Raw genomic sequence first — 12,369 nt, 5'->3', positions numbered from 1 at the left:
TGGCTTTCTTTGGTATTCTGCAGTCTCTCTATTATAGCTTCTTAATTTCCAGGGCATGTTTTCTCCCAGTGCTCTTGCCCAATATTTGTGGGCTGATTAATTTGTATGTATACACATATACATATGAGAATATTTTCTGATGAGTGGGCCATTGTTGCCCTTATTCTTTCTTAGTCAACCTTGCCAAATTCTAGTAAAATTTGTAGGTGAGCTTTAGTTCTGTTGACTCAGCTGAATTTCCATCTAGAGTAAGAATCTCAATCATTGTAAATAAATGACCAAAGTCATTATTTTAAAAAAAACAAAAACAGAAAACCAAACCGGTTGCTGTCAAGTTCATTCTGACTCATAGTGTCCCTGTAGAACAGAGTAGAACTGCCCCATAGGGTTTCCAAGTAGAGGCTGGTGGATTCGAACTGCCGACCTTTTGGTTAGCAGCCAAGCTCTTAACCACTGCTTCACCAGGGCCCAAAGCCATTATAGTAAAAATCAACTAGGAAAATCCCTTTCTGGCGGTCGTATGTCATTTTTATAACTCTTTTGATATGATAACCATATACCTAACACTTCCCGAGTGTTTGGATTTTGAGAATGGTATTTATATATCAACTTTATGGTTAAAAAAAAAAAAGCAAAACACCAGCATAGTGCTTTGATATTAGATACAGTTTTGTATCTTTATAAACCATTAAAGGACCTAATGCTGAAGACTCGTAGTAGGCATTTGAGTATAATAAAAATAAGAGTAATGTACGAATTATGAGTGGTGCTCATTTGCTAACTTCCTCTTCCATTTTAGATAATGAAAGAAATCCAAGAACATAAAATTAAAATATATGAATTTCCAGAAACAGATGATGAAGAAGAAAATAAGCTTGTTAAAAAGATAAAGGTAGGCTTATACCGATACATGTAATAACATGTTCTGGGGCCTTAAAAGCATACTGTAATAGCCACAGGAAAGACAACATGTATCAGTTTTTACGTAATTGGCTTACAAAATGAGTAGGGAAATTATTTAGTGTTCAATTCAACTTTGTCAAATTAACTTTGTTGATTATTATATGAAGGAAGGCATTGTTTGGAATAGAGAGATGAATAACACAATTTTGTCTTCAAATGACTTTTAATTAGCTGGTTTCACGTTATGTAGTTTTCCTCCTTGCAGATCAAGAGATGAGAAGGGAAAGGAGTTGTTCTTAAGCACTGTTCTGTTTAACGTTTAAGAGCTGGATAAAAACGTATTTTTGTTTGTCCTTTTAAAAACAAAAAAACCAAGCAAAAATCTATACCAGCATAATTTAGTATTACAATTTGTAGTGCTTTCCTAGGTATCCTGGACCTAAAATTTTGTATTGATCAATGGCATTGTGTAGGCAAATAATTTAATTATCTTGGAATAGTAAAATACTTTTATCTGAGCAGTGAAGCACTTCTGAGGTTTCATAAAATAACTACTTCTTATATATTTCTGGGAGCCACAAGAATTTTGAAAGGCTATGTTCAGAGTTAGTATGGATGAATACAGATTTGTATGATATTTGTTAGTATGGATATGAAGTTCCAAAAGTTAGAACTTGGCAAGTATAATATTCCCTGTTGCCAGTACTGTTAGGACTGGCTTGTGATCAGACAGGCAGACTAGTCACAAGCTTAATTTTCTTCTTCTAAATGCTAGTGTAATTTTTTACCCTTTTTAAAAAATTTTTCCAAAGGGGCAGCTTCCTTTTAGAGTCATTTTTAGCAAATAATTTTACCCATCGTTTACCTTGAAGGTAATACAATGTGGTGGTAATAGACTAAATAGTGATTGAATGGCCTATAAAAGCTAATGCAGAAACTATCAAGGTAAATTTTTATTTTTTTTATTTTTGCTAATTTGCTGAATGATGTAACTTCTTTATTCTTGGATTTGCGAGGACTACAGAGATGTATTTGAACAAGAATACTTTGTTTTATAGGACCGTTTACCTCTTGCTGTGGTAGGTAGTAATACTATCATTGAAGTTAATGGCAAAAGGGTCAGAGGAAGACAGTATCCTTGGGGTGTTGCTGAAGGTAAGGTTTTCTTCAGTGAATGACTTTCTATAAGATCTCTCAAAATGTGATTAAAAATTTACATTTGTAGTAGGTAGTGCTGTGTGTATACTGCATTGATATATTCTAGATTTCCAAGATAGTTCTCATTTCAGCTTCATTTTCCTCTTAAGTACACTCTTGTTTCTCAGACCTTGTGTCTATTACGTCAAGTGTGTACTAAATCCTAAAATAGTGCTACTTTAGAAGTTAGTTGTCATCCTCCTCTTTCCCATTATTAAGTCATTAAGTCTATTCCTGTTTTTTTGTCTGAGAACATACTTATAATACAGGGGTTCTATCTTGGGGCCCAAGGATTACTTCTAGGGGATCTAATGAATCTTCAGAAATTGAAAATAATTTTAGAGAGAAGGCCTACTAGTAGCTTTTAGCCAACTTTCAGATGAATATGGGATCCTCAAGAAAAATCAAGAACAACCTTTAAAAGCTCAGTCAAAACATTCAAAATCTCCTTTCCTCAGGACAAAAGTCACCTTTTGTGGCATCACATCTTTAGAATAAAAACATTTTGTTATTAAGAGATCCTCATTACTCATTTTGTAAGGAGTTTTAATCACTCATAAAATACTTTATCTTAATTATAACATCAAACCTCTGAAGTCCTCTTGGCAATAGGAGTGTTTTCCCAAATTTATGTTTTTTTATATTGGTTTAACCTAATATCTGATCTTCTGTATTATAGTAACTTAGAACCAAGATTAATTTATGATTGTTTTACCTATTTATTAATATTACTTTGAACAATTCTGTATTGGTTAGGATATTATTCCAAGTTACTGACCTTATCAATGACTTTCCCCACCCATACCCTGTACTTGTTCCTAGTTCTCTCTCTTACCCAGGCAACCTTCAGTTGCAGAGCGGAGGCTTTAGAACGTTTATACTCTTTAGAAATAGCACTGGAGAAATTGCTTTGTAATTCTAGTTTTTGGTAAAGCCCTTCCTCCCCCCAGGGAGTGTTCCTATTAGTGATACATTTCTTAAAAATAAAGATCTTAAAGTTTATGACTTCCTTTTCATTTTGGTTACCTTAAGGGAGTTTTCCTGATGTGATTCCCTCTCGCTCCCACCAAAATTTTAAAATGTAGATTTTTTTTTTGTATAGAATAAATATATGCTTTACTCTTAATTTTGGGTTTTTTTTCTCTAAATGCCAATATATTTTTACCTTTTTTAGTTTTTCCAGTGTGAGGCAGCTTCCTTTTGGAGTCATTTTTGGCAGATAATTTTGCCCGTTGTTTACCTTGGTGGTAATGATGTAGTAGCAATTAAGAGAAATACATGCACTCCCCTTTCAAAATTTCAAGTGTTTGCTTCTAGAGAGCTCATTTGTTAGGTTTACATATTTTAATCACTGAGGATTAGACAGCAAAAAAGAAATGTTACAGTACACTTGTCTGGCATGCCCTTAAATTGAATACTATGTTACAGTGTTAAACTGTAATGAAGAATGAAACTGTTTTGCGTACTCTCTTGTTCCTACCCCCAATTTCCTGTGAAATTTTCTTTCAAAAAACTGGGTTTAGTGAAAATAATATATATGGTCTTTTTTTTTCTTATAGTTGAAAATGGTGAACATTGTGATTTTACAATTCTAAGAAATATGTTGATAAGGTAAGTATGCGCGATGCTGAAAATACCATAATTTTTTCCCTGAATAAAGTTAGAGTTGGACTGATTTACTTTTTGTCCTTTATAAATTTTTGTTGTTTTTAGTTGCCCCTGAGTTGACTCTGACTCACAGCAACCTTATGTATAACAGAACAAAATGTTGCCTGGTCCTGCACCATCTTCATGATTGTTGGCATGTTTGAGTCCATTTTTGTGACTGTTGTGTCAGTCCATCTTGTTGTGTCCATTGTTGCGACTGTTTTGTCAGTCTGTGTTCATTCTATAAATTTAGTTAAATTGGTATCTATTTATCACTGAAGTAACCACACATGAAGACAACTTGGATTCACTCTCCAGGATTTTAAAATAGTCAGCGAAAATACAAAATAAGCTGTGTGGCCAGGGGTATGTAGGAAAATGAGTCTCCTTACTTTATCATTATACTTTGTGTCAAGGTTCTGTACCAAAACGGGTATGGAAAGTGGAAAAGGAAGGCTATTCCTCTTGCTTAATGTGAAAAGCTTGGAAAAACCGTAGAAGGGAAGGCTTGTTTTTGAACCAAAAGCTAGACTGCGTGTTAGAAGGTACACAGCCTGTCAGCTGGTGAGTGGGGCATTTTTCTGTATGGGAACACAGTGAACAAAGTGAACCTCAGTATTTTCAAGTTAAGAAACATCCCTTCCTTTTCCCACCTCACACCCTTCTCCCACTTTTCCCCTCTCTTGTCTTGCTTCTCCAGGCCCTCCACCACATATACAACTGGATGGCCATCTTAAGTTGAGGTCTCTTCATTTCAAGTGAGGGGGAAAATTTAAGAGAGTCAAACTGCTACCTCACTAAATACACTAGACATGAGAGTGAATTTGAATTAAGTCGAGGAGATTGGCATGTAATTGGTCTTTATTCAGAGGAGCTTACAACGAAGTGTTTTTATACTGAGTGAGTGATAGGGTTGATTCAGCAGTTGTAGTTGCCAGGCCTCACACAGTGGGAGAACAGCTAAGTATATAAGAGGGGGGTTGTCTTGTTTTTGAGAATGTAACACTTCACAGGTTCTATTATGAACCGTTTCCTTTCTCTACCTTTCTTAAAGTGTGACTTCAGGTGGACTAATAACGCCATCTCTTATGACAATATATATGTAGGGAATGCTTAATAAATATTAAACAGTTATCATTGTCTTCCTCTGATTTTGTTATTTTCCTCAATTTTAAATCTCTTTTGGTACTTGCCCAGTGTTTGACACATAGTACTCCATAACTGTTTATTGTGTATTTTTTAAATACATAATCAATACTTGCTTACATACCTAAAACAATATAGAAGGGAAGACTAGTTACTGAATCAAAAACTAGACTTTGAATGTTTGAAGGTGCACAGCCTGACAGTTGGTAAGTGGGACACACTAGTATAAAGCATTACTGAGCAAATTGACCATGCTTGTAGGGAGCTTTAGTATAGCAAAGCAGCAAGACACTCATGCATGTATGAAAATAATAACAAACCCTAAAGGTATTGTCTTAGTTATCTAAGGCTGATATAATAGGAATACCACATGTGGTTGGCTTTAACAAACAAACATTTATTTTCTCACAGTTTAGGAGGCTAGAAGTCCAAATTCAGGGTGCCAGCTCTAGGAGAAGGTTTTCTCGCACTGTTGGTTCTGGAGAAAGTTCCTTGTCTCCTTTGATCTTCTCGTCCTGGGTGATCTTCATGTGGCTTGGCATGTCTCTTCCCCTGTCTCTACTTCTCTCATACTTGTTTAATCTCTTCAGTATCTAATCCTGTCTCATTAACATAACAAAGACAACCCATTCCCAAATGGGGTTATAGGCATAGAAGTTAGGATTTACAACGCATATTTTAAGGGGACACAATTCAATCCATAACATTCTACCTTTGGCCCCCAAAATTCATGTCCTTAACTTATGCAAAATACATTCACCCCATCACATCATCCCAGAAGTCTTAAATCAACTCCAAGTCCAAAATCTTATCTTCTGAATCATCTAAATCAAATATGGGTGAGACTTTAGGCATATTTCATCCTGGGGCAAAATTCTTCTTCATCTGTAAAGCTGTGGAATCTAGAATACCAGTTACCTACTTCCAAAGTACAATAGTAGAACAGGCACATTTCTATTACGAATGGGAGAAATAGGAGGGAAAGAAGGGAGAACAGGCGCCAAGCAAGTCCAAAATCCAACAGAACGATTTACATTAACTCTCATGACTTGAAAATAATTCTCTCTTAGACCATCTGGGCAATGTCCCAGCCCTTCCACGCCCTCTGGATTCCGGATGGAGGGCCCTTAGCCCTGGACTTCAGCTCCACCTTCCAGGCCCACTGGTACAGCAACCCTGCTCCTTGGCTTTGGGTGACCCCATTCTCCTAGTCTATCTGAATGGCGACCCCACCTCCTCGGCCCAGCAGCCGTTCTTCTGCGCTTCGGGCATGGCAACCCTACCCTCTCAGCTTTGGGCAGTGGCCTCATCCCCTGGCACACCTTCATGGCAACTCACACTCTAGGACTGAGTTGGAAGAGATCGAGATCTGAAACCTAGGAGGCTGTGGTCCCAACCTTTGATATCCAGGAGACCGTGGCCCAACCATTTGAAAACAAGAATGCCCTGCTTCTCCTTCTTCCAACAGTTCTGCTGATCACTGAGCTGCTCCAAGGATGGTTCTTTTCTTTTCTTGGAGGACAGCAGATGTAGCTCCTTCGGCCTGTTTCCTGCCTGTAGAATTCTAAGAGGCAGACAACTTTCTCTCTCTGTCCCCTTCAGTCTGTCTAAGCTGATGACTTTTCTGCTGTGGTGGTTAGTTAGATCCATCAGTAACAGGCTTAATCTGTTTAACAAAAGTTTGTGTAGCCCCGTCCTCAGTGAAAATTCTAGGACTTCTGTCCTTAGTTTGTACAACAGAATTTTCCAAATCTTTAAGTTTTGTTTTCATTTTGCTCAGTTCATTTTTAAGTCCATCCCTTTCTTCTTCATTTTACTGTAAGCAACAAGGAGAAACCACGTGCCCCTTTAAGATCTTGCTTAGAAATGTTGTCAGCCAAATATATATGTCTATCATTTACAAGTTCTGCCTTTCACCAAACATTTGAACGTAATTCAGACAAGTTCTTTGCCACTGCCTAAAAAAACATTGCACTTCTTCCATTGTCCAATCACGTTTGTCGTTTTCTTTTAAAGTCTCAACAGAAGTGTATTTAACATCCACATTTCTAGCAACATTCTGTTGTGGTGCTATATGTATTCTCTAAGATGATAGAGACTTTCTCTATAGCTCTCCTCACTTCTTTATGAGCCCTCACCAGAATTACCTTTGACATCCATAATTCTGCCAGCAGTCTCTTAAGGTAATCTAGGCTTTTACTATTAGGCACCTTAAAACTTTTCCAGCCTCTACCTATCACCCAATTCCAAAACTGCTTCGACATTTTAAATGTCTGTTAGAGCAGCACCCCACTTTTCCAGTACCAAATTTTGTCCTAGCTGTCTAGTGCTGCTGTAACAGAAGTACCACATGCGGGTGGCTTTCTTAAGAAACATTTTCTACAGTTTAGGAGACTCAAAGTCCAAATTAAAAGTGCCAGCTCTAGCGGAAGGCTTTCTCTCTCTGTCGCCTCTGAAGGAATTTCCTTGTCTCTTTTGAACTCTGCTTCTGGGCCATCTTCATGTGGCTTGACATAGCTCTTCCCCATCTCTGCTTCTTTCATGCTTGTTCAGTCTCTTTTATATCTCAAATGAGATTGACTCAAGACATACCCTACACTAATCCTGTCTCATTAAAGATAACCCATTTCCAAATGGGATTATAACCATAGGCATAGACGTTAGGATTTACAACACATAGTTTGGGGGGACACAATTCAATCCATAACAGGTATGTGATATATAAGCAGATATGTGCCGATGTGATACAGATACTTAAATATATTAAAGGAATTCAGAGTAGGGGTGTTGTTATAAAGTTGGTCAGATAAGAAAAAATTCATGGAGATAGGTGTTGTAACTTGGATTAGGATAAATGCAGTCGTTGAATGATGTTTATTTTTGAGATTGAGATTGACCATATTTAACATCTTTATTAATGGCTAGGGTGAGGATATTGGATTCCACTCCCTGAGGTGTAGGGATGATTGGGTGATTTTACTTAATGAAACATTTATTTATTTGTTAAATTAACTGTAGCACATTTGTTTCTCTGTTTTTCCTTTCTAAAGCATAAATGTTCATTTATCCTAGATGGTATTACTTTTTTGCTTATCATAATTTTGCATTTAAAATTTTTACATTTAAAGAAGTAAAGCATCTTTGTAAAGAAAAATATTACACTTTCAAGATGAAAAGCTTAGAGACAATTTATTGTTTATGCTTTTAAATTTGGAGTAGAAATGAGAAAAATGTATATTATAACTCATCGTTAGAAAAAGTACATAGGATATATTTAATAAACTGGAGGAAGAAAGTATCAATACAAAGTTGCCAGATGTCTATAAATCTCAAGTATTTAGCATTTTTTGCAGGTGAATGTTAGGAATAGTGGTTGCTTCCAAGAAGGACGCAAGTTCAAAGAAATACCACTTAGCTAATTAAGAGAACTGGCTGCTATAGGCAAACCTAGGAAAATAGTGGAAAAGGATGAAAACTTGATAGAAATATTTCCAGGGTGTGGAGATGGGAGCTACAGAAATCAAACAGGGAAGGAAAATAAGAGGAGAGTTATGAAATTAGCAGTGGGAAATGGAAAGAAGTATAAATTCCTGAAATTGTAAAGAAAACTATATTACTAATTATTAGACTTTTTAAGAGTAGAGGAGTGGGTTGAATCTTAAAAGAATAAAGTAAGGTATATTTAAATGAAAATACAGATTTTGTATCAAAAAATCAGAATTTAGGAATTGTAAAGATTATTTTAGTGAAAGAGAAAAATCTTCCATTAATCTGACAACAAAACTAGCTTAGCACTTAATGAGCACATTTTCATTTAACACATCTTGTATTTCTACCACTAAGCCCTCTTTCCCAGGTTCTTTAATGATTTTTTAATGATACAATAATAGCATATGATATAGTAATTAAATTTATAAAAACGTTGCTTTATATGGATACAGGTTTTTGTTTTTTTAAAAGGCCTATTATTTTTTCTCTTTAGTAAGAGTATGAAAGGTAATGACATGTTCCTTATAACATAGAGTTTACAATATAGTTGAAGAGATAGTATGTCACCTATATATACATATACAGGTACAAAAAAGAATGAGCGACAACCAAGGAGAAAACTGTCATAAGTTGGGAGGGCTTGGCTTCAAGGCAGGGAAGAGGACTCCCAAAGTGGTAGGGCTCTTAAATTTGGAGAGGCAGTAACAAATCAGCAAGAGCCATTCAGTCTCAACCAAGGGGACATGCTTGGCGTAAGGAACTGTGTGATGTGACTGAAGTGGGGAGTGGTAGAGCTTTAGATGTAACTGTTTGGCCCTCAGAAGACTGTTGTGGCCATAAGAGAAGTGTGAGGTCCTCAACGGACAGTATAAAGGGAGATGAGCCTTAAAGAATACAGAGTTAAGACAAGGCGGGGAGAAAGCTATCAGAACTGCATGGAATTGCCAGAAGATAAGAGATAAATTCGAGTAACTCTGTCACATTCTATTCACAAAGGGAGAGAGGACTTCAAGAAGCTGGATTGTGAAGTTATACAAATGTTTTCTGGAGATCAGGAAGAATAAAAAGAGAGAGTACACCTTTATGTTTGTGTCCTAGAAGGGAGTTTTGTTAAAATGGTGGAAGTGAAAGATAAAAGATGGCAGCTGCAGGAAGTTCAAAATGGAATGAATGATGAGAAATGGGAGGATTGAATGATACAAACTACTGTCTGTACCATATCATTAAGGAATGATGAAATCATGTTCCTGATAGTTTATCTTATTATCTTATGTGTATTGATTTTATATCTGATATAAATGCTAACTGTGAGCAGAAATTTAACCAAAATACCACATTCGCTGGACAGTCTGAATAAACAGAAATTTGCTCTTAATTAAAATTTCCCAGTTTGAATCCAACTTGATCTATGATCTGAAGTGTTCCTACTATAGCTAAAAGAAAAGCAATTTCTCATAGGTTATATTAGCTTCAATAGTAGCTACATTCCCTTCTCGAGTAAAATTAGATATATACTATTAAAAATACTGTTCTGTAGAAAGGTCGTCCTTCAGTAACCTCATTGAGGGATTACTGGCTCTTAAAATCTCATTTGAAACCTAAATTTCCATTGGTGTAAAATTAGCGCATTTTATCTTGCTCTGCCTTGAGTGGAAGTGAGAACAGATAAATACTGTCTTTCTTAGGAATTGTCTTTTGCTCGTTATAAGTCAGAAAATTTTGTTTTTTTTAATAGAAGTAAACTCATGATATTTATTTATAACAGAACACACATGCAGGACTTGAAAGATGTCACTAATAATGTACACTATGAGAACTACAGAAGCAGAAAACTGGCAGCTGTGACTTATAATGGAGTTGATAACAACAAGAATAAAGGGCAGCTTACAAAGTAAGTATATATTTTTTCCCCTCCAGAAGTGGTGTTATTATGTGGTAAATGATTTTGTTCTATTTTCATCAGATTCCTTCTGGCTACTCAGAAAATTTGGCTCTTGTTGCTTGTGTACAACAGCAGAAATTTATATTGTTGAGCTTTGTTTTGGCAGTTTTATATTTTACTGTTTAATTATTTGAAGAAGTTGTTTTATTGTCTTGTTCCTTAAGTAAAAAAGCCACACATTCTCTTCTAGTCGTTTGCCATCATTTTTATAATCTGTACACCACACATTTAATAGATCCTAAATTAGAAATCATACAGCTCCTTTAGCATTGCAACTATTAAGTAGTTTTTTTAAAGGACAAGAACGAAGTTAATACCAAGATCTCTTAACTCGTTTACCTTTAAGGTATTTTTCCTTTAATTTCATTGTCCTTAAGGAGACTAAACATAGAGCTGTTTCTTCTGAAATTTTTTTTAATAAACCATTTTGATAACAGAGTTTTTACTAAAAAATTATATAGGAATAAGGGACAGGACCAAACAAGATAAAATTCAGTTATGTGTAGTCCTTCTCTATTCCCATTGTGTATTTCCAGGGAGTAAGCTGGAGTTTAGGTTTCTTCTGTTGATTTTTAGAGCAGTGTCACTACCAAGGGTTGCTGTGCCCTGCTAAGCTTGTATCTCAAGCTATGGAGGCTTCATGATGGGGCATGGAAAAGAGACAAGTCAGGAAGCTAATAGGGTTCTTGGTGACCATGTCTGTGCCCTGTTTTTCCTTTATTTTTGGTTGTTGAAGATCATAAGTATTAGGCAAACCATTTTAACAATGCACATTGGTAGTTAGGTGTTACCTACTATTAGAGATAGAATCCTCAAGGTTCATCCATATAAATAATGAAAAAGACAAGTTCTCAAACTAGTAGTCTGTGTTTAATAAGTTTTAAAGATACTGGTCAACATTGTTTATAATGCACTAGAAGAATGTTCCCTTTTTCTTGCTTAGTTATGTTTTCCCAGGAGACATAAATTCCAGGAGATAGCACACGAAACATTAATACTCATTGCCAAAGTTGCAAGTAGTTCTCTTAAAACTGACCTTAAATTTAGCTTTCTGTTTATTTTTCCTAATGGTATCTGGATCATACATCCTAAACCCCTTCTTCTTTGAATTTCTTCTTAACCAACTGTTGTGCTTTTTGGAGAGAGTTTATTGATACATTCTTAGGTTTTCTGTTTTCAAGGATCTCTTGGGGGTACTTGTTACAAAGGTAGGTTCATTGGCAAGAGATTCTGATACAGTAGATGTGGGATGGGCCTGCAGGATGGTATTTTTAATAAGCACCCTAAGTGGTACTGATAGAGGTGATCAGTAGTGCATACATTACAAAATACTGACTTCTAGGAGTTTTCTACAGCTGTTTTGGAAAGTCATATGGTTAATATGTCAACCATTTTAAAAATATTTAAAACACAAAAGATCCTTTTTGAGATAAGGCTCACTTCATGAGAAACAGGCCAGACTTTTTACCATTTCTTTTTAGCAAAATTTGCATTGAACAGCTTTAATATTTAGCACAAAAAGGTAAGAACCCATCATAGTGAATATTGTTCATGCAATCCTAATCCATTTTAAATGCATTTTCATGAGCTTATGGACTTTTTAACTGTTTAAAAGAAAAATACACACAATTAAAGTTACTGATAATTTTACAGTATGTTAAAGGCAAATAGCACTGTGTATTTCTCATTAAATGCATTTAATGTTTGTTTTTTAAAACAATTTGTTCATGTCCTGGACATAGAGAATTGTTTCTTTGTTCCCATATTTCAAGTATAAGGTTTTTAACTTAGCGCTATTAGAATGTTACTGCTGTTGAATGGCAAGTAAGGTAACTCAGAGAAAAAGAGTAAATCTCATAGTATTGTTAAAAAATTCTTCTGCATATACAAAATGTTACTATTTGGGTTACTTGAATTAAACTATAACCCAGGTAAAAACATAAAAAGTAGAATTCTATTGGAAATGTATCTCTTAATGAGATGAATCATGGTCAAACTTTGCCTATGCAGGTGATAAAAAAGAAAAGTTTATATTTCTAAAAAGC

General features: G+C 35.4%; 1 protein-coding gene across 2 annotated transcripts in view; it reads left to right on the top strand.

The window, feature by feature from the left end:
* The window catches only part of SEPTIN7 (septin 7), a 100,724-nt gene that overhangs the window by 76,404 nt on the left and 11,951 nt on the right, over nt 1-12,369 (top strand). For both annotated transcript variants that reach the window (XM_004385307.1, XM_004385308.2), the window contains exons 8-11: nt 800-892; nt 1,962-2,058; nt 3,660-3,711; nt 10,148-10,273. In XM_004385307.1, coding sequence (XP_004385364.1) covers nt 800-892; nt 1,962-2,058; nt 3,660-3,711; nt 10,148-10,273 — 368 coding nt within the window. The remainder of the gene's footprint in view (nt 1-799; nt 893-1,961; nt 2,059-3,659; nt 3,712-10,147; nt 10,274-12,369) is intronic.

Source organism: Trichechus manatus, unplaced genomic scaffold (assembly GCF_000243295.1).
Source record: "Trichechus manatus latirostris isolate Lorelei unplaced genomic scaffold, TriManLat1.0 scaffold00137, whole genome shotgun sequence".
NCBI lineage: Eukaryota > Metazoa > Chordata > Mammalia > Sirenia > Trichechidae > Trichechus > Trichechus manatus.
Note: the sequence above shows the minus strand (reverse complement) of the source record. Positions and strands in the feature narration are given on the sequence as shown.